This window comes from Macrotis lagotis, chromosome 7 (genome assembly GCF_037893015.1).
Source record: "Macrotis lagotis isolate mMagLag1 chromosome 7, bilby.v1.9.chrom.fasta, whole genome shotgun sequence".
Classification (NCBI taxonomy): Eukaryota; Metazoa; Chordata; class Mammalia; order Peramelemorphia; family Peramelidae; genus Macrotis; species Macrotis lagotis.
Genome location: NC_133664.1, coordinates 42970377 through 42992748, shown reverse-complemented (window position 1 = coordinate 42992748; position 22372 = coordinate 42970377). Strand labels below are relative to the sequence as shown.

Below are 22372 nucleotides of genomic sequence, written 5' to 3'. Positions count from 1 at the left end.
AAAATTCATATAGAATACAAGCAAAGATCAATGATTTCTTTAGCATGGGCACTCCCATGTGAGAATTGTGCCATCAATGCAGTCAGTCCTTCCAGGACTGAGTAGATGAGTCCTGGGGAATAATCTGAGATAGAGAGATCAAATGCCTTGCTCAAATTCTTCCAATAAAGAAATATCAAAGACAGGTTTTGAACTCAGTATTGACTTATTCTAAGCCCAATTCTATTACATGATGTTGCCTCTTCTTATAAAAAAATTATCTAAAGAAATACAAAGCAATTCAAAATGATAAAGGCAAATAATTATGTGGTTAGAAATCCCCATTAGAAAAAGGCTATCTTCCATCTGCTGGGTTGGTTTGGTTTTTTTGGTTTACTTTCTGAATGTTTAAAAAAAAATTACCCATTAGTATTCTGACACCAAGAAAAGGTTTCTTCCCTCCCCTTAGGAAAGGATGAGGAGGGTTTGGGGGTGCTGAGGGAATGAAGTCCAACACTGACCTCTTTCTATGACATAGAATTTAAAACATGACCAAGTTTGCTCAAGAGAGACTAGAGTTCTCTTGTTGGGTGATTTACTGAGGAATCAGTCATATGTGAAAGTGCTTTGTGATTTGGAAACAAATAGAAGCGATCACAAGCGTTTGGGAGAAAGTCTTCATTCAAGGAAGAGGTGAAGTTTTCTGGAGTACTAGTGCCAACCTTGAGGGCTATTGAGGTTTCAAGTTCCAAACACATGCATCAGGGATCACTAACTGGGTGAAAGCAGCCAGCCAAGCTAAGGAATGAGCCTTGGGCAGAGAAGACTTCTTGACACCAGGCTCTCAGAACAGAACAATCTGGGTATTTTAAAAGCAATTGAAGGAGGGCCTTTCTCATTCTCTCTCTCTCTCTCTCTCTCTCTCTCTCTCTCTCTCTCTCTCTCTCTCTCTCTCTCTCTCTCTCTCTCTCCCTTCCTATCACATCATCAGCCTAGCTCTGATTAAATCAAGGGGAGCCACTGCCCTTCTTCAACATTATTTTAAGAGCTCCCCAAGTTGAAATCGGGCTGCTGCCACCTAAAGGGCTCCTTGTTATCATTTCAGTCACTTCTGGGCAAAATCACCCAATCCTTCTTCTAACCACTTTCCTATCCGATTATAAAATAATATTTACTTACCTGACTCAGAAAGTATTTGGAAGGATCAAGTGGCTCAATAATTTCTCTCCACAAGACTTTAATCTATTTTGAAGCTCCTAATTCCTTGAGAAGAATGGTTTGGTTTTTTGCAGTTGCATTTAGTCTAAACTGCTTATCTCTACCCTATGTGGCAAGAGACTTATCAGGCAAATGATCAGGCATTTGGGACTTTTTTCTTGGTGGGTTATGTTGCAAAGAGGCTGGGAAAGGTGCACTCAGTGACAAGGGACAGTGCAAGGCCTTCTTTAATAACTTTGAACATACAGATTATTATTCTGATCTGGGACAGGCGAGTTTTTGTCCTTGAGAAGATGAAGGGAGAGGAATCCCATCACTACTCACTGGAGGTTGCTAAGATGTGCATCCTCATCATAGCTCATGACATCACTACAGGGGCTTTCAATGCCTTCCACTTCATGATGAGGAATACATTTAACACACATTCCTTTCCTCTTTTCTATCGAGAGTAGAACTAAACAGTGTTGGCTTTTAGTGTAAGAATTATAGGATTGTAGATGTAGAGCAAGAAGGAAACTTAACTGTCACCTTATCCAAAGAAGAAAAGACTTCAGGTCCACAACTCTATCCACTGAACCACCTAGCTGCCATCCACTATGCCATATAGCCTCAATAATAAAAATGTTAATAGCTAACATTTTCATAGCGCCTCTATACCAACCTCTAGTAAGGGCTTTTCAGTCATTTCACTGGATCCTTACTTATATCACATTGGATCCTTAACAATCCTAGGTTAGGGAGGTGCTGTTGTTACACCTATTTTACAGATGGGGAAACTGAGGTGGACAGCAAATTGACTTGCCTAAGGTCAAGAGCTAGCATAGAAACACACAAATGTGGATAGATAGACAGACAGATGGACGGACGGATGGGCAGATAGATAGATAGATAGATAGATAGATAGATAGATAGATAGATAGACAGGCAGACAAGATGGATGGGTGGATGGATGGATGGATGGATGGATGGATGGATGGATGGATGGATGGATGGATGGATGGATGGATGGATGGATGAGAGTGTCCTGGATTTGGAATCACTTGAGATTGGGAGTCAGAGGCCCAGAATTCAAGTTTTGGATTTTTCTGTATGAACATAGACAATAATCTCTCTAAGCCTAGCTTAGGTTTCTTTGTCAGTAAAATATGAACTATAATAATTAGTGTACCACTTATCCCCATAGAATTTGGGGGAAGGGGATATCAAAGGTTTTGTAAATGATAAAATGTGAACCTATTATGAAAAATGACTTTGAATGATTATGACATGAACCACTGATCATCCCTTCCTGATGAGTTCAAACTAGGGTTATGTTTCTACATCCATCACTAGCCACATATTATTCCAATGGGACAACAAAGCCAGGGAAAGAATAAAGGGACATGAGAGAAGCCACAGAACTGAAACCCATGTTTGCTCAGGTCTAATCCTATCCCCTTTAAATAGCATTGATTTTCCAAAGCTTAAAATTGCTTTTCACTAAATGTTAAAGTTTTATTTTATCTTCAACTGAATCTCAGGCTCAAGTCAGGAACAGAACCTGAAGCAAGACAATCCTGTATCCCACGGTCACCAAATAAATATTGATATTGAATTGATCAAAAAAGCACTCACTATGTGCTAATCATTGGGAATATAAAGACTGAAATGATATCTACCCTCAAGGACTTCACTTTTTTTTTTTTTTGCAAGGCAATGGGGTTAAGTGGCTTGCCCAAGGCCACACAGCTAGATAATTATTAAGTGTCTGAGGCTGGATTTGAACTCAGGTACACCTGACTCCAGGGCCAATGCTCTATCCACTGCACCACCTAGCCACCCCAGGACTTCACAATTTAAGGAAGAAATATTTATAAAATGTCCGCAAAGTCTTATGTAGTTTAAAGTTTTGCACAGAGACTTCTGAGAGACCTTGTAGAAGTATGGGGAAATATTCAAATGATTCTGGAATCTTATCAATTTAAAAGAAAGAATGGAAGGAAACAAACATTTTAAATGCCTATTGTGTACAGATAGCCTTCTTTGTGTGACCATTGTGCTAAACACTCTACAAACATTGCTTCATTGGATGCGCAACAATTCTGGGAGATAGGTGTTATTATCTTTACAGTTGAGGAAACTGAGGCAAACAGAGGTTAAATGACTTGCCCTTGGTCTGACAAATAATAAATGTCTAAGTACAAATTTGAACTCAGGGCTTCTTGAACCCAGACCCGGTGTTCCATCAGCTTATCTTCAAGCTTCCTCTAATATAGAAATTCTCTCCAATAAATCAAATTGCAGCCCATGCATCCCTGTATATCCTATGCACCTAGATTTTCATACATGTCCTCATAAAAGTTCTCCATAAGGTTTCATCCAATGTGCTAGAGGCCCTTTGCCAGTGTATATCTCAACACTAAGGAGTGCAGAAACTGGACTACTTGCCTGAGAATAGCCCCTAGGGCATAGGGTTGTATGCCATAGAATTATCTTTGTAGGACTGATGTTGCCCATCTGACATTTAACTAAAGTTCCTTCTGAAGGTAAAAGGGATTTTAAAAAAGTGACTAATCAAGGTTTCTTCCTACCCCAAGAGACCATGATTCTTCCAAGTCCCTTCCCAGTTAACAAAGCAGTCACTTCATCATCACTGTAACCCTATTTTGGGAAGTTGTAAAGGAAGATGAAGGAGCACTTTAGACTTCTGCCACAGAAAGATGTTGGTATTAGAGTTGGGAATATTTGCATTATTGCCGTAAGTAATTTTCCATTGATCTGAACTAAATTGACAACCAATACTTATGGTGCCATTTTAAGGATTTCCAGATTAGATTCCAATTTCTTTGACTCCTTTTGGAAGGGAGGGAATTTGAAACTCAATTTTAAAAGAAAATGAAGTTTAAAATTAATAAATTAATTTAAATATTATTTTACAATATTTATATAATTTATAATATAATATTATATATATAATTATATTATTTTGGCTCAACATAAGAAAATAATTCTCAATATTTAGAGCTAACCATAAATTGAATGGACTGCCTTAGCTGGGCTATTATGGAGCTGGGGTTAGTTAACCTCTTATCAGACATAGAGAGAATTCCTGTTCACATACAGGTTAGATTAGATGAACTCTGTGACAGGTCTTTTCTTTAATCTTTTTTTTTAATTTAAGGCAATGGGGCTAAGTGACTTGTCCAAAGTCACACAGCTAGGCAATTCTTAAGTGTCTGAGGCCGGATCAGAGCCCAGGTCCTCCTGACTCCAGGGCCAGTGCTCTATCCACTGCACCACCTAGCTGCCCGAGACAGGTCTCTTCTAACTCTTAAGACTCTGGAATTCTCTGGAATAGTTTTAAAAACCTAGGAACTAATAATGCACATACTTTTTCTAAACTGTTGAACAATAACTATCTTGTTCATTGAAAATGAGAAACCTCTATGTTACAGAAGAATGAATCATGTGCCAATGCACATGTTGTTTTAGTTAAATTTTGTTTTTAAGTTTATTTAGTATTTTCTTTTTTCCCCAGTTACATGTAAAAACAGTTTTCAACATTCATTTTTAAAACTTCTGAGATCCAAATTATCTCCCTTCCTCCCTCCCCACTCCCCTTCATCGAGAAGGCAAGCAATTTGATATAAATTATACATGTGTAGTACACATGGCTGTTTTAAGAGAACTTTTCTTCTTAGGAACTGGCTGGGTTTGACTGGAGTCTTCTGCTGCCCATTACATTTGGACAGATGACCTCTTGATTGGTTCTCTTCAAGAATGAAAGATGAACATTTTGGTTTTGTCATTGGTCCTCTTGGAGAAGAAAGACCAGTACCAGTACCATCACCAACAACATTTGAATCTCCTTGCAAGAGCAATACAACTCATGTTGTAACACTTCTTCCATAATTAATGAATTTTCTATAAGTCATTGGGAGATAAATAGCAGCTGAGAAATCAGTAAACCTACTGATGAACATTAGACTCTAGCTGCTATCACAAATAGAAAAGATCTGCTGAACACCTCCATGGTTTAATTGACATTGAGTTCATTTTTGGACAAATTGTCATAATGGGCTTATTAATTAGGAATATGGGTGGATATCAGAGTACTCGATTTAGCCTTGACTTTGATACAATGTGAACTTGAAGTAAACTCGGTTTATTCTTTACCTTGATACAACGTGAATTTGAAATAAATTCAATTTGACTTCGACCTTGATCACAATGGGAGTTCCAAGTAAACTTCATTTAGTTTTGACCTTGATACAATGTGAACTTGAAACAACTCACTGGGATCACTTTGGCTTCCCCATTTCCATCTTCTTCCACCTACTAATCTAGGATAAAAATTTTTACAAAGAAGACTCTGGGTTTATAATACATATTAAAAACTAGAAAAAGAAAGAACATATTAATAAAAGTCAAAGTGATTGGGGGGCCCTCAGGCTAATCCAATTAAGCAGGGTGAAGCATTGGATAACTTTGTCAAGCTGCTATAGCTCAGTAGAACAATCAAGAGAAATAAAATCAGAACACTGGTTACTGATTTAGTTGAATGGCCTGCTGCTTTATAATCAAAATTTCTATAATAAAAATGTCAAACATTCTTCTTTTCATTAAGTAGCAGGCTCAAATATTTGGCTCTGCCACTGGCCAGCATACCAGCTGAGACAAGTTAATCTCTTTCTGGTCTGCAGGAAGAGAAAGGAGTAATATTCCTTTTTTTAAAAAAAAATAGTATTTAACCTTTTTCTCTAATACATGTAAAGACAATTTTTAACATTCAATTTTTAAAAATTTTGAGTTCTAAATTTACTTCTTCTTTCTCATCTCTCCTCTCCCTTTGATGGTAAGTAATTTGATATGGGTTATATTTGTTCAGTCATGTAAAATATGATTCTATATTAGTCATGTTGTTAAAGAAGAAACAGACCAAAAGGGAAAAAAAAACCAAACACAAGGAGCAATACAGGGGAAAATTGTATGCTCTGTTCTCCATTCAAACTCCATCAGTTCTTTCTCTGGAGGTGGAAAGCATGTTACATCATAAGTCTTTGGGAATTGTCTTAGATCATTTCATTGCTAAAGATGTGTAAAACATTCACAGGTGGTAATGGCACAATATTGTTGTTATTGTGTATAATGTTCTCCTGCACTTAGCATTAGTTTCAGGTTTGTTGGGTTTTGGTTTTTTTTAAATCAGCTTGTTTATCATTTCTTATAGCACATTAGTATTCCATTATAATCATATACCACAACTTGTTCAGGCATTTTCCAAATGATAGGCATCTCCTCAATTTCCAATTCTTTACCTTGACAGAAAGAGCTGCTATAAATATTTTTGCACAAATAGGTTCTTCACAATTTTAGGGGATCTGTGATGGAGAATACAATCCAGAGAAAGAATTGAGGAGTTTAAACAAAGACCTTATCTTCAATTTTTAAAATGTCTGATGTATTACATAATTTTGCTATCTCTAATGTTTTCCTTCTTCCTTTTGGATACAATTCTCTCTCACAACACATTCAATTTCTTTTTTTAAAATTTTACTTAAGGCAATGAGGTTAAGTGAGTTGCCCAAGGTCACACAGCTAGGCAATTTTTAAGTGTCTGAGGGGCACATTTGAACTCAGGTTCCCTTGACTCCAGGGCCAGCACTCAATCCACTGTGCCATCTAGCTACCCTGAAACATTCAATTTCAATCTATGCTTAACATGGATGCTAATGTAAAGCCTATATCAGATTGCCTTCTGTTGGGGGAAGGGAAGGAGGGGGAAAATTGTAAAACTCAAAAGCTTGAAAAAAATGATTGGTAGAAACTATCATTGAAGGTAATTGAAAAACAAAATATTTATATTATAATAAAAACCAAATAGGTCCTTCACAGTTGCCTTTCAAACCCTTTTTAAAATCTCTTTGGAATACAGGTCTCATAGTGGTATTTCTGGATCAAAGGATATGCAGTTTGAATGCACTTTGAACGTAGTTCTAAATTCCTCTCCAGAGTGGTTGGATCCACCAAGCAGAGCAATACTGCCCCAATTTTTTCACATGACCTCTAACATTTATCATTTTCCTTTTCTGTCACATTATCCCATCTGATAGGTGTGAGATGGTACCTCATATAGTATAACATTTCTTTTTGGGGGGAGGGGGTTGCAAGGCAGACGGGGTTAAGTATCTTGCTCAAGGCCACACAGCTAGGTAATTATTGTCTGAGACTGGATTTGAACCTAGGTACTCCTGACTCCAGGGCCAGTGCTTTATCTACTGCGCCACCTAGAATGCCCCCACATTTCTTTAATCAATAGTAACTTAGAGTTCCTTTTCATATGATCATAGATAGCTTTGATTTCATCTGAAAACTGCCTAATCATATCTCTTGACCATTTATCAATTTTTAGTTGCTGAATGACCATTATTCTTATCAATTTAATTTAGTTCTCTACATATTTGAGAAATGAGATCTTTACAAGAGGTAGAAAGTAGTAATATTCTCATGCCTTATGTCCTTCCCTTAATGACCTGCTTGGATATCTTGTCATAGTATGAAGGTGAACTAGGGTGCTCAAAGACTACATCAGCAGAATACAAACTATGACAGGTTGGCAGACCACCAGTTGGACAGACAGGGCTCAGAGATGGGTCTGAAGATTGACTGAATGTCTACTATTCCAGTGCTAGCTTCCTTTTAGTAAAGACCAGGCAGAATGAAAGGTATTGAGTTTATTTGGCCGCTTCAGTAGGCAGGCCCTCTCTGCAAAAACACTGAATGACTGTCATTGGCACTCTTGGATGGAAATGAAAGGGCAAGGAAATAGTAATCAAATATAGCAAAAATCTAATTTTGTGAATGATATTCTTCAGTTTTTTAAGCCAAAAAAATTCTATAAAGCAACCTACAGAGAATTTTCTTAGTTTGTATTTTATTCAAATAAGATTAAAAATTTATAAATTATCAATTTTTATAAAATGAATCATACCACAAAATTGTAAATTATTACAGATTTATAAACTTATATATCACAAACATGTTAAACATATACTATGCAATCCCAGAAATACAACTGTTAAAGAACCTTTTACCATTTTTATATTTTCAAATGTAAATATAATAACCACAACAATATTGTTCATGTGATGGAGTTTTTTTGTTGTGGCATAAAGTTTCTCAGAATGTAGTCATTATAAAGAATGTAATTCTTTTTCAAACACAGTAGGAATGATAGGTTGTCTTCATAATAGCCACAGTAGCAAAATTCCAATTTCTACAAATAAGATCTTTCAAATGGTAGTAACATTTTTATTTAGTTTTATTCATGTCAGTAACCCATGATCTAAAAATGATATTTTCAGGTTCAAGCACTTGTTTCAAGATGAGAGGAAAAGTAGTGTAATAGATAGAAGGCTGGCATTGGGGCCTGGATTCAAGTCCTTCTAACATCCATTGGCTGCGAATCTTGATCAAGTTACTTATCTTTCAGGGTTGTGTAAGCAAGTTTTGTAAAAGATACTGATCTGTATTAATATAGAGACTTTACTCCTCTGAGAATCTAATCTGCTAAACAAATCACAGTTTCCATTCCTATCCTATCACAAGGTAGGCCTAATGCTATTGCTCAGATTAAGTCTGCATGAAACCTATTTGTCCAAATATGGCAAATGAGTACCTAATCCAATGGGGCTCTATCCAATATAGAATCCATTCAGGTCTCCCAAATTATACCATTTTCTCTAACAACCAAAAAACCCCCATCAGTTACATTGCAATTTTCTCTAGATGTGGTACCATCATCAATAAACTTACAAAGTAAAAATCTTCCCTAACATCAGTTTCAAAGTGAATAGCTTACAACCAAGGTTGCTTCATCTATGGCTCAATTCTTGACTTCTACAATCTTGCCACTTAGGCACCTCCCCTCTGCCATCACCCCAGGCTCCTTTTTATGTGGAGTCTTCCCCCATTAGATTAAAAGTTCATGGAGGACAGAGATTGTTTTTCATCTTGTTCGTACTTTGAACATTCATCACAGTGTTTGCCATATATTAAGGGTTTAATAAATACTTTATCTATCTTCCAATGCAATTATTTCTTCACAGAGGTCTTCTGACATATGAGCACTTCTTCCAGTGGAGCTGTTTGATCGCATTTTCTATATGATTTATCAAGCATCATTTCATTATCAAAAACTGTATTGAAAAACAAATGTTTCTCACTGAATAAAGCTTTTTACTTCAGTAAGCAATCATAGATGAGCCAAGTAATCTTTCTGATGTCACAGTAATAGTTTTTGAAAGTTTTTTTCCTTTGTCTATTAAAAGCATCTAATTTTCACTGGAAAAAATTGCCTTTTCAACATATTCTGCAAGTACACTTTCTAGGACACCCTTTCAATTGATTAGATTTCAATCTTTCTGCAGCTAAAGCATTTTAATAAAGCAACCAGAAGTCTTTTCTCTTCATCAGTATTTATGAAACCCAGTGAAAAAGGTAGTGAGTTGTATTTTCTAAATTTGAACTTCTTAGTTTGTTTTTCTATATTTCCACTACTTTACCTGCCTCTACTCTTTGACTTTATTCAACTGTACTAGCTTCGAAGGATTTTCTCTTCAATATCCTTTCATCATTTTTGAAGAAATTAAAAATAAAAATTTGAGATGATTAAATGCAAATTTAATGGTTGAAAAGTTTTAATTATAATGGTTTATTTTTTCCTCTCAGTTTTTAACTGGGAGCATTTGGGGAAAGAGTCAGTTACAGAGATGTCAAAAAAATAAAAAAGAGAGCGAGCCATTGAAACTTTTTTAAAAACATGAAAGAAAACAGAAGTTCAGAAGGAAGCACAGCTAAGCAGGACAGTTTTGAAAGTATCATGTGATATTATTATTTTCTTTTCTTTAAAAGTCACATGAAATAGAGTCCTAATTTCACATACAATCTTTTTGTGTTCCTATGCATTTATCAAGTCATAATTTTTAAAAAATGAATCTAATAAAAAAGAAATATTCAAACAATTATATCTATTCCAAAATTGTTTCAATTTGTAAAAGTTGCAGTTTTGAAAAAATTTATATTTTACTTACCAAAATAAGTGATGTTGAGAAATATAACATTTTAAATAGTACTGTGAACTTCTATACAAAGATTATTTAACTCCCAAGTTTTCACACTGTATTCAAATGCAGCCCAAGCCTATGCTGACTAATGGTGGCCTAGTATGCCTGAAAAGAAATTCAGCTTATGCTGACTCAAATTTGATCATACTTACATAGATAATGTTAAATAATCACAGTGACTCATACATTGTCAGGGGCAGTGAATTTGCCATGTTAGTCTTGCTTTTATTCACTTTAATTCACAGAAAGAAATGGACATGCTTACGCAAGAGTTATCCTTGAAAATATACAATGTTTTTTACTATTACTTCCTTCTCCTTATTCTCAAGTATCAGTGATACACTTCACAATTTAAGAACTCAGGAGAAAAAAGACATCTCACATAATGTTTTGAGAGTCATTGTATTTTTTAAAGTATCACAGCATCATTGTCACTATTTAATAGAATATGGATTTTATAATGAAGAGGAGAAAAAAAATCAGATTCTATAATGATAGCCACAGAGCAATCTCAATATGAAAAGCCAGAGAATTATCTTTCAGCAAGGCTACAAATTCATTTGAGAAATTGCTGCAAATATTAACAGCAGGTGAAAGCTATTTCCTGACTTAAAAAAAAAACAAACCCTTGCACATGTCCATATTATATAAGTTCTCCCAGTCTTTAGTAATGCTCATATCTTGAGAATCAGAAGTAAAAGTGATTAGGACAAAAGCAAAGCCTTCACTAGTCTAGTTCCATTATTAGAAATAAATGAAATGCCAAACACAAGCATTAACAATAAGGGGGGGATGGTCATTTTAATAACTTGAGGAGTTAAAGATTTAAAGCTTCTTATTTTTTTAAATGAAGTACAATTTTAATTAGAAAACAGGACAAATCAAAAGGACTTTATATTAAATTCAGAACAGAGAGGAAATGCTTTTCCAGCTAGTAATAAACTTAATTGTACATTTATTTTTGTATAATAATTAATTCATTTTGTTTAAAATACTAAAATCAAAAGTGAACTTTTTTCTATAATTTTTTTTACCTAAGCCATGCACATTAGATCTAAAAATGTATCTTTAAAATTTATCTTAAATCATAACATAGCATAACAGTATGATGTCTCCACAGTATTTAAAAGTATCTTTAAATTACAATGGAGAAATATCATCATGTACATTCTTTTTTTAGGTTCATTTATTTTTTCATTTGTTTGTTTGTTTGTTTATTTAAGTGGCTTGCCCAAGGCCACACTGCTAGGTCATTATTAAGTGTCTGAGACCAGATTTGAACTCAGGTACTCTTGACTCCTGGGCTTGTGCTCTATCCACTGTGCACCTAGCCACCCCCATTATATACATTCTAAGCAGCACATAATTTTATAATTTAGGGTAAAGTTCCATTTTAAAATGAATCCTAAAAATGACTATTTAAACAATTTCAACTGTGAAACTCTATTTTGGGTGGCTAGGTGGCATAATGGATAAAGCACTGGCCCTGGAGTCAGGAGTACCTGGGTTCAAATCTGGTCTCAGACACTTAATAATGACCTAGCTGTGTGGCCTTGGGAAAGTCACTTAATCCCATTTGCCTTGCAAAAACCTTAAAAAAAAAAAAACTCTACTTCAAGAGACTGGTGTCAAATTTATTTTTCCCAGGGAGCAAAGTGGCTCCCTGGAATTGCAGACCTAAAGTCAGGAAGACTCTTCTTTTTGAATTCAAATCTGGTCTCAGATACATAAAGCTGTGCCAACCTGGGTCAGTCATGTGACCCTGTTTACCTCAATTTCCTCATCTGTAAAACAAGCTGGAGAAGGAAATGACAAATCATTCCAGCATTTTTACCAAGAAAATCCAAAAGGGTTCATGAAGAATTAGACATGACTGAAAAATGACTAAACAAACTGCAAATAGCACCGATTAATGTTTTTGTTTTTCTGTCTAGAAGATATGTCCAATAACTTCTTCCCAGTAAGAAGGTAGGAATAATAACAACCAATATTTGAAAATAATATTAGAACTGCAAAGAACTTCAAGAGAAGGGGCAGCCGGGTGGTGTGGTCGATAGAATCCCAGCCCTGGCATCAGGAGGACCTGAGCTCAAATCCATCTCAGCCACTTAATACTTACTCGGCTGTGTAATCTTGGGCAAGTCAGTTAACTCCATTGCCTTGCAAAAAAACAAAAACAAAAAAAATTTCAAGAGATTATCTTCTCTCTCCTTCCCCCCCCCCCATCTCATTTCATACCCCACTTTCCATAATTGGAAGCTTTCTACCTTATTCTGAATAGTTTCCAAGGAAGTAGATTCTTAACCTCCTTCAACAATGCATTAGCATTTGGGGGGTCTTTGAATACTGATTTTTTAAAGAATGCTAGAGTCTTGCAGAATCTTCACTGAATACCAAGTTGCATGTTCTAATCAAAGAAAGTCAATTAAATTCCAAAGAAAATGAGAATCATTTGGTTCTGATCATCATTTTGAAAACACTGGTCTATTTCCAAAGCATGTGGAGCCCATTGAGGATGAGAGTTATGAACTAATTCATAAGGATGATGCACATCATAGGAGCATAAATTTAGAAGTGGGGGAAGCCAACAAGGACAACCCCTTGATGCTACAGACAAAGAAATTAGATACAAGATACCCTTACCTAGGGTCAAATGGCATCAAAAAATCTGAAGTGAAATTTGAACTCGGCTTCTCCAGCTGGCTACTGTAAACTACCCCTGCCGAATACGGCCAGTCAATGCCCCTTCCCCCATTTCCACATGGAAGGAAGGGGGCAGCTAAGGGCACTCTCCCATCTCAGCTCATGCCAGCACTGGAGAAGCAAAGTTGAGAGCATGCTCTTCAACATTTTTGAACCAATTTGCACCTGAAACCTTCCCATTTCCCCTGTCCCCTATTTCCTAGGGCAATGACTACTTGTACAGGTATGTTTTTTTTAATTGTTGTTTTCAATACTGACATGTTTTTGCAAGCATTTCTTTAAAATGATCATCAGCCCAACTCCAAAGTCTTTTGCATCTTACTTTTTTTTTAGTTTTTTTGCAAGGCAAATGGGGTTAAGTGGCTTGCCCAAGGGCACACAGCTAGGTCATTATTAAATGTCTGAGGTCAGATTTGAACCCCGGTCCTCCTGACCCCAGGGCCTGTGCTTTATCCACCGCGCCACCCAGCCGCCCTGCTTCTTACTTTTAACAAGACCTGCGGGTCACCCGGTTAGATAGAACTAAAAGGTGACTCTGAGCAATGGAGGATTTTATTTTTAAAAAGTGTCCCCCATCATCTAACTAAGCATCATCAGCCACACTGGGGCGGGGCAGGGAGGGCGGGGAAGGCAGGGCGCGGTGCCCAGGTTTCACTGACCAGGCAAGTCTGCGGTGACCACTGCGTATGACCAACAACAGGGCAGAGCCGGCCGCCAGGACAAGGCTGCCCGAGCTGCCCCAGGGCCAGCCCGGAGGCCCCGCTCCGGGCCTCGCCCCACTCCAGGCCCCGCTCGCGGCCTCGCCTCGGCCCAGGCCTCGCCCCACCGCAGGCCCTGCTCCCGGCCGCCATCTTGCTCAGCTTTTGGCGGCTCTTCAGGCAGAGGCCTGGTCTGGCACGCATGCGCGGCCCCCCCCCCCGCCCCCACCAGCAGCTCCGCCGTCTGCCAGGGCGCAGGGGCCTTGGGCACAGGCAGGCGGGGGAACGCAGGGCATAGAAAGCTTTCTGTGGTGTAAACACATCTGGTGGGTTTTTTCCCCTTTAGTGTGTGGGGGGTCTCCGGTCCATGGTGGCCACGTGGGAAACAAGCTTTGGTCCTTATGGGTCAGCCGGACCTCAGTCCCGCCCTTTGGGGCATGCGCACGCGCAGTAGCACGAACTCTGCCCCCCCCCCAGGGCCGGGCAGCCAGCACGCGGCATCCTCTTCACCCGGCCTTAGGCCCCGCCCACGCCCCGCCCACGCCGGAAAGGCCCTGGAGGCGTCCGCCCGCGGCCCCTCCGGGCTTCTGCCCTTCCGCTCTCTCCCACCTCGGCTGGCTGCTGCAGGCGTCCCTCTCTGCACGTCCACCATAACGCTGAATGGGACAGTCTGAGATTTCTTCACTAGAACATAGGTTAGAAACAGTTGAGCCGGGTGTCATGTCTCTTCTGCCCCTCAAGTTACCTGACCAGAATGGAAAGTGAACTGACCGTCTTATCTGGACTGAAGTCCAGCTGGTCCTACAGTCCTTGTCCTGGAGGCAGAGAAGCCGTCTCTGTGAGGGGATGGCTTTGGGCTAACTAGATGGCGGGTTTCTTGTTCCGTGCCCCTCTCTCCCGGAGTGGGGTCCGATTCTCGAGAATTGAATAAAACGTCTCCCTTCATACCTTGGAACATCTCCGAACTTTATTTAGGTGGACAGACTCGCCCCACACAACCCTAAGATGCTCTCATCCCTCTGGAGGCCGAGGCTGGCCACATCCACCCCATCGGGGCCGGGACTTGTATACACCCGCCTCGGGATCCACAGTCGTTATTTACATTTCCTACTTTTATCACAGCCTTACGAGCCGCATTAAAACACCAACAGCTAAACCTCCAACAGCTTCGACCGGGCAATTTCCCATCAGCTCCTCCACAAAGCTTTACATTCCCCATTCATTTTATTTCCTTTTCTACAAAAAAAAAAAAGGAAAATCGATTCAGAGGTTTCCCCACACCACAAGAGCTGGGGCCAATCCACCATAAATTCTTGTTGGTGTTTTAATTAGAACACAATTCTTTTGGGCAGCTAAATGAGCTTGAGAATTCCCCTTTCTTTCGATGAAGTCGCACATTACTCTGAATCCCAGATCTTGTTTTTAAAACATATATTCCAAAAAGGAGTCAGTCAAGCATTCATCAATTTACATGGAACTTTCTAGGGTTGAAAGATGGGGGGGATAATAAAAACAGCAAAAAGTCTCTACACATTAAGAAAGCACAGACTCTAAAGACTTCTATCAAGCAAGCTAAAAGATGTTTCAATGTTTGAGGGAAGTTGCAGGCATTAAGAGTAAAGAATTATTTTGCATTAACAGGATATTCCTGCTAATTCAAGATACTTAAGTGAAATTAGGGAAAACAGGACAGCTTCCTCAAGGTCACTGAGCAAATCATCTAAACTCCAGGTCTCTAGCTCTAATCAAAAGTTTGACTTCCTATCTTTAATCTAAAAGTTCCTGGATACTATGTCAGAGACATGACAAAGGAAGAGAAGGGGGTATCATGTATGCCCATGTCATATATCTGTAATCTAGTGCCTTAAGCTATCTCTATAATTTTTGCTGAAATATTTCAGTTACATCAGAGTTCAAACATACACATCACCAACATATGCCACTCTTTAAAAAATGGTTTTAAGAAGTGGTTTAAGGAACAGTCCCAAATGCACTTGAAGGATAGAATGCAAAAGTTCAAAAATATGTACAATTTTTAATCTTCCTCTGCATCATCAAAAGAAAGCAGGCTACTGTTTTTTATTTGTTTCTGTGTGTTTTTGGGAACCACAACCTCCTTTTTTTTTTCTTCATCTTTTTTCTTCTTTCTGGAGTTCGCTGTCAAACCCAAATACTTCTCTTCTGAAGGTCGCTTGACTGGTTTTCTAAACATAATTTTTCCATCAGCTGGAGCTGGTTCTTCATCTGTAGTAAAGAACAGAGTTAAAAACTTCTTTCAAGTTATTCCACACTTTCTCTATTCTTCTGGGTAGCTGGGCATAGTTAAATAATGAATATCAAAGTTTACTTCCAAAGAAAAGGAGACCCAACAAAGCTGTGTCCAAGGACAGCATGATTCATCCCCCCAATATTTCTCTTCTAAGAAGAAAGATACAAATAGCAAGGAAAAAACCTGATATTAATAATTTTAAAAAATTACTGCCAAGGGATGTCCTGGAGTCCAGAGTTTTGCCTACTTTTCTGTACCATAATTATCTATACCTAGGCAAGTCCAACTTATAAAAAAGGTGACTGGTTTTTGGTTTTGGTCTGTAGCAATACTGATGATTTCAGGTCTCCCTGGTGGGGAAAATACCCTCTGTCTCCTAGTTCAAAAAAATCAATTGCTCTGTTATTTGTGGTCTTAAAAGAGTTGCCTGGAGCAAGCACCATAAGTGCTCATGTGACTTGTCCAAACTCAGCCACTATGTTTTAAAGGAACACTTTGAATCTAAAGCATTTTGACTAAAGTTGCCTCCTTTTTCAAATTTAGGCTCCAAAATTTTGGTTCTATGTATCAATTGAAATAAAAATGCATTGTCCCACAGAAATAATTTTGCATTTCATAGTTAGTTTTCTAGAGCAGCTCACAAAATTTCATAAATTATGCATGAGAAATGATGCTGATTATATAACATAAATTATACCTATAACATCGTCATTAGAAAATACATACCCCTCTTCCCTACACAGCTACCCCTGTGAGCTCTTCTATATTTTAGGGAGTAGAAGGAATTGGGGAAGATGTTCTTGGACATTATTAATGTTTTAACTTCTATGATTTTTCATCTGTAGAAAGACAAAGTACTTCTCTAATTCAATCATTCCTTAAGTATTCTGAGTTGAGGAACAAAAGGACTTCAAGGAACAAATGCTTAGAATGATGGTTCTTGAAGAACATTAATCTTCAAAAAGGATTCACCTATGTTCAAAGTATTGAATTTACCAAAGCAGATTCCAAACAAAAAGAGATTTCTAGTTAAGATAAAATTGAACAGAATAACCACATTTCCTTAGTATGCTGGTTATTCTTGGTTTTATTTTTATCCAAAAAAAGAAGAGAAAGGGCAATTAAAAAGTAAATGATGGTCATTTCCTAATAGCCAAGATACAAAATTATCAAAGGAATTACAGATGATCATTTGAAAACATGTTCCAAAGCACTTAAGTTAAAACAGCTCTGAGGTTTCACCTTCCAACCTGTAAATTGGTTAAAAGTGGCAAAAAGAAATAAGAAAAGTCAATTTTGATGAGGCTATGGGAGGAGAGCTACACTAATACACAATTGGTAGAACAGTAAATTGGTACATCTATACTGGGAACCGCCTTACTCTTTGATCTATCTATTCCATTTTCCATGAAGTCAAAGACAGAAACAAAGGTCCATCCAAATAGCAGCATGTTTTGTGGTAACCAAGAATTGGAAACTAAATGAGTGCTCATCAATTGGGAAAAGGATGAGGAAACCACGGTATGTGAATATAATGAAATGTTGTACACTAAAATAACAAATATGGGAAATTTAGAAGATATCTGTATGAATTGAGATGTTAAAAAATAAACAAATCTAAAAGAGTAATATACAAAATGACCACAATAACATAAATGAAATACAAACTAGAAGTCAAATTCTAAATATTTTTAAAAAAAAATCACAGTCCCAGAAGACAGAGAAGTAAACCATTAGTAGCAGTTAGCATTTATTTCAATGCTTTACATTTTAAAGTTTAGAAACATCAACTTATTTTATCCTCCAAACAACCCTGAGAAGTATTATCATCTTTATTTTTACAGATGAGGAAAACTGAGTTTGGCTTGCCCAGGATTCTATAACTAGAAAGCCTGAAGTCATATTTGAATTCAAGTCTTCTTCACTTCAGTCCAGTGCTCTATCTACTAAACTAGCCGCCCTCCTACTAGGGTAGAATATTGTACTCATTAAAGTAGTCACTGTGTCAGATGCTTGGTTTAAATCTTAAGATTTGGGAATGGGTGAGGGGAGTACCTTCAGAAAAACTTATAACTATAAAGACAAAAGAGCTCTTATCAAAAGTGTAAATAAAGATTACTTAGGACTAAGAAATAAGATGATTTAATTAAATCTTTCCTTTGATTTCTTAAGATTATTTATAACAGGGGTGGCTAGGTGGTGCAGTTGATAGAGCATCTGCCCTGGAGTCAGGAGTACCTGAGTTCAAATCCAGCCTCAGACACTTAATAATTACATAGCTGTGTGGCCTTGGGCAAGTCACTTAACCCCACTAGTCTTGCAAAAAAAAAAACCTAAAACAAAAAAAACATTATTTATAACAGCGTTCCATGTTTTCTCCCTTTATTTGAGGATAATATTTGGCAAAATAATAGGCACTAGGCAGAGGAAAAGACTAAATATGACAAAATAAAAGTAGGAAGCACTCTAAATTTGAGTTTCAAGTTTACTTGTTGTGTTCAGTCATTTTTCAGTCATGTCCGACTCCTCATGATACCATGTGAAGGTTTCTTGGCAAAGATATAATGGTTTGTCATTTCCTTCTCTGGTTCATTTAACAAATGAGGAAATTAGAAAAAAATTAAGTGATCTGCCCACAGTCATACAGCTAGTGAGTGTCTGAGGCTGGATTTGAACTCAGGTCTTCCTGACTCCAACCCTAGTGCCACCCCAGGTGGCAACCACTGTGCCACCTAGCTGCCCCTCATTCATCTTTAAAATGGTGAGCAGTATAGTGGAAGGAAGACGGGATTTGGTATTAGGACACCTGGGTTCAAATGCTGACTCTGCCATTCACTCACATCTGTGTGACCTTGGGCAAGTTGCAGCATCTCTGGGCTTTGATTACACAATTGTAAAATAGATGATTAGACTAGATGAGTTTAAGGTTCCTTCCAGTTCTAAATCTTTGCTCTGTTTTGTTGTTTGTTTGATGTTTTGGGGGGAAGGGGAAGGTGAGGCAAAAATAAGATCTTTTTGTTTGAAATCTAGAACCTGTTGGCTTCCTCTAGACATCATCACATTTTAAAAACATATTAATTTGCCTTTCAGGAGAAAAAAGTTCTCGAGCATCAGTTTCATTACTATATTTATTATGGAAAGCAGTTTTTTTGAACATAGGTCACTTTGAGAATAAAGCCAAACTTTAGTGATAGAAACCTTCCTAGTTTATTTATTTTTTGTAGTTTTATTGCTCTCTTCCCCTATCTATCCTAGAAAACCATCCCACATAACAGATAGTATTTCTGGAGAGAGGAAAAAAAATTGGCACAACTGATGAATTACATTGAAAAAGTCCAAAAACATACAATGTATATCCCTGTGGACCTCCTACCTACCTCTACCAAGGTTTTTCTAATTATTTCTTCATTTGATTCCACTTGATCTTTAGAATTTCTTATCTTTACTTTTGATTTTTTTTTCCACATTTACATTGTTGAAGTTACTGAATATACTGTTTTCTTGGTTCTGCTCACTTCACTCTGCATTAGTTCATATAGGTCTTCCCATGCTTCTCTGTATCCACACATTTCTTACAATACAGTAAAATTTCATTACATTCTTATACTACAATTTGTTCAGCTTCTTTCCCACTGACAGGAATCTACATTGTTTCTAATTCTTAGTTATCAAAACAAGTGCTGCAAAAATATAGGAACCTTCTTAACACTGGCTTCTGAGGGGTGTAACCCCAGATTGGAGTCTCTGGTTCAATGAGTAAGGAACATTTTAGTCCTTCTACTTGCAAAATTCCAAATTGCTTTCTATTTCACAGCTCAACCAACAATGTTAGTGGACCTATCTTTCCACAATTCCTCCAATATCAGATGTTATTGTTTCTTGTAATTCTTCTAAGAATATTTTTCCTAATTACATGTAAAAATTTTTTTGACATTTTTAAAAAAAATTTTAGCTTCCTATTTCCTCCCTACTCTCCTTCCTTCATCTCCCCGAGATGATAAGCAATTTGATACAGGTTATAGATGTGCAATCATGCAAAACATATTTCTGTATTAGTCATGTAAAAGAAAATATAGACAAAAAAAATCTCACTAAAAATAAAGTGAAAAATAGTAAGCTTCAATCTGCATTTAGATAATATTAGTTCTTTCTCAGGAGGTACAGCATTTTTTTCCTCATGAGCCCTTTGGAATTATCTTAGACCATTGTTTTGCTGAGGATAGCTAAATCATTCACAGTTGTTCATCATAAAATAATGCTCTTATTATGTAGAATGTTCTCCTGGTTCTGTTCACTTCATTTTGTACCAGGTTCATGTACATCCTTCCAGGTTTTTCTGAAATCGTCCTACTCATCATCTAATTATTTTTGCAAATTTGCAGGGTATGAGGTAAAACCTCAGAGTTGATTTAATTTATATTTCTCTTATTATTAGTGAAGCAGAACATTTTTTCATTCAGATGTGAATAATTTATAGTTCTTTTAAGAATTGTTAATATTCTCTGACCATTTATTTGCTGGAGAATGGCTATAGTTACATACAACCCACACACATTCATATGTGTAAATAATGTGTAAAATATATATGTACATATATACATGTAATATAAATTGCATGTATATACATCTATACATAGATTGATTGATTGATAGATGTATATATCTTAGATACCAAACTCTTTTTCACAAAAGTTAGCTATAAAGATAGCTTTTTCTCCCCAACTGAACACTTCCCTACTTATGCTAGATGAATTAATGTCTTCCTAGTTTATTTAAATAGAACTATCTAACATTCTTTCATCTAAAAAAATCATTAATATCCTTTTAGGGTATCTTTCACATATATGAAAACTCAACTGCATGCTTAATAGGGAAAACTGAAATTCTGTTAACTAAGAATCCTTCACCCTAATTAAACCAACAGAAATCAAGACCTGAACTTGAATTAGGAGAGGAAACACAGGAACTTGTGTCTATGCTTGAAAGCAAGACTTTACCATAACGTAACGGAAAGACCATGGAACTTGGAGTCCAGAGAGACCTGGGTTTGAATCCTGCCTTTGACATTTACTTAGGCAAGTAAGACTCCCTCAACCACAGTTTCCTCATCTGCAAAATGCAGTTAATAATCTGTGCTAGACTGAAGATCAAATGAGCTAATTAATGAGTGAAAAGCATTTTGCAAACCTAGAGGCATCACGTAAAAATCAACTGGAATTATAAAAAGACTGAGGAAGGTAACCCAAACAGGCCTCATTTCTGAAAAATTTTGGAAAATGTAAAAACCAGAAGCATGAATCAAAACCTAGAGTCTAGTATTCTAGCAGGTTACCATTTAGAGAATTTATAGGTGACAGAACCTTTAAGAATCACAGCTTCACTGGACAACACATTTTTCTTAACTACATAAAAATTAAAAAAAAAAAAAGGTCAGTCTTGTAATAGAAGCTTCCAGATGACAGAATAGCAGTGTCTGACTAGTCTGGGGCTTATTGATTCCAATTTAATGACATATACTGTGCCCTCATAACAGTATTATCTCTATATTTATTACAAATGAATCAACACAAAGGAATCAATGGCAGTACTGAAATGAATGGCAAATATTTTTTAGATGAACTCCAAGATGGCAGGAGGCTGGCTTTGGCCAACTGCTAAGCTATATGAGTAAGGGGCTCTAGCTGAAAATACTGATTTTTTTCACTGCTTTTCTCGTTTCAAGTCTCTAGCCCTTCCCTCTAATTTCTAATTTCCTTTCTAAGGAAAAGAACCTAACAGATACCAATTCCCAGAGATCAGAAATGAGTATAGTTTTTAGTTGTTGCTAGAAAAAGGTGCTCCTCAATCTGGGCTGACTGATTGCCTGTATAAGCCTAAATAGGCTTTGATTGTGTGTGTCCTTTAAATTTAATAGGAGCATGATGCTTTCTCCATGTACTAGCTCTTGTGAAATGTATCACCCTCCTCCTTAAGCCTTCTGCCCATTCTTCAAATTCTGATCTGATTTCCAGTTGGGGACAGAGAGATCCTTGGGTCCTTATGCACTCCTTGGATACCTTTCACTACTGACCTTTTGCCCATACCCATTCACTCTGTTAAGTGCTCCTATTCAATCTCTCAATTTCTTTTGGTCAGCTCATTTGATTCCCCTAGGTTTATCTTAGATATACAGCACGTGGATCAAAACTTCAGCTCAAATCCAGGCTGCTAATATTTCTGCATTAATGTTCTAAAGCAAAAGAAAAAAGAGAGAGGAGAAAGATGGGGGGAGAGAAAGAAAGAGGAAGAGAGACAATGACAGAGATAGGTAGACCAAATAGTTAGAATCATAGAGGCTTGTGAAGGAGAGAAAGACAAGAAATGGTGAATATTGAGAAGACTGCCAATCGTGCCCTTCCCCT

General features: G+C 37.2%; 1 protein-coding gene across 1 annotated transcript in view; it reads right to left on the bottom strand.

Moving 5' to 3' along the window:
• Nucleotides 1–14649: 14649 nt before the first annotated feature.
• KIAA1143 (KIAA1143 ortholog) overlaps nt 14650–22372 on the bottom strand; it is a 35912-nt gene continuing 28189 nt past the window's right edge. The window contains exon 3 of the mRNA XM_074195879.1: nt 14650–15946. Coding sequence (XP_074051980.1) covers nt 15738–15946 — 209 coding nt within the window. The 3' untranslated portion in view covers nt 14650–15737. The remainder of the gene's footprint in view (nt 15947–22372) is intronic.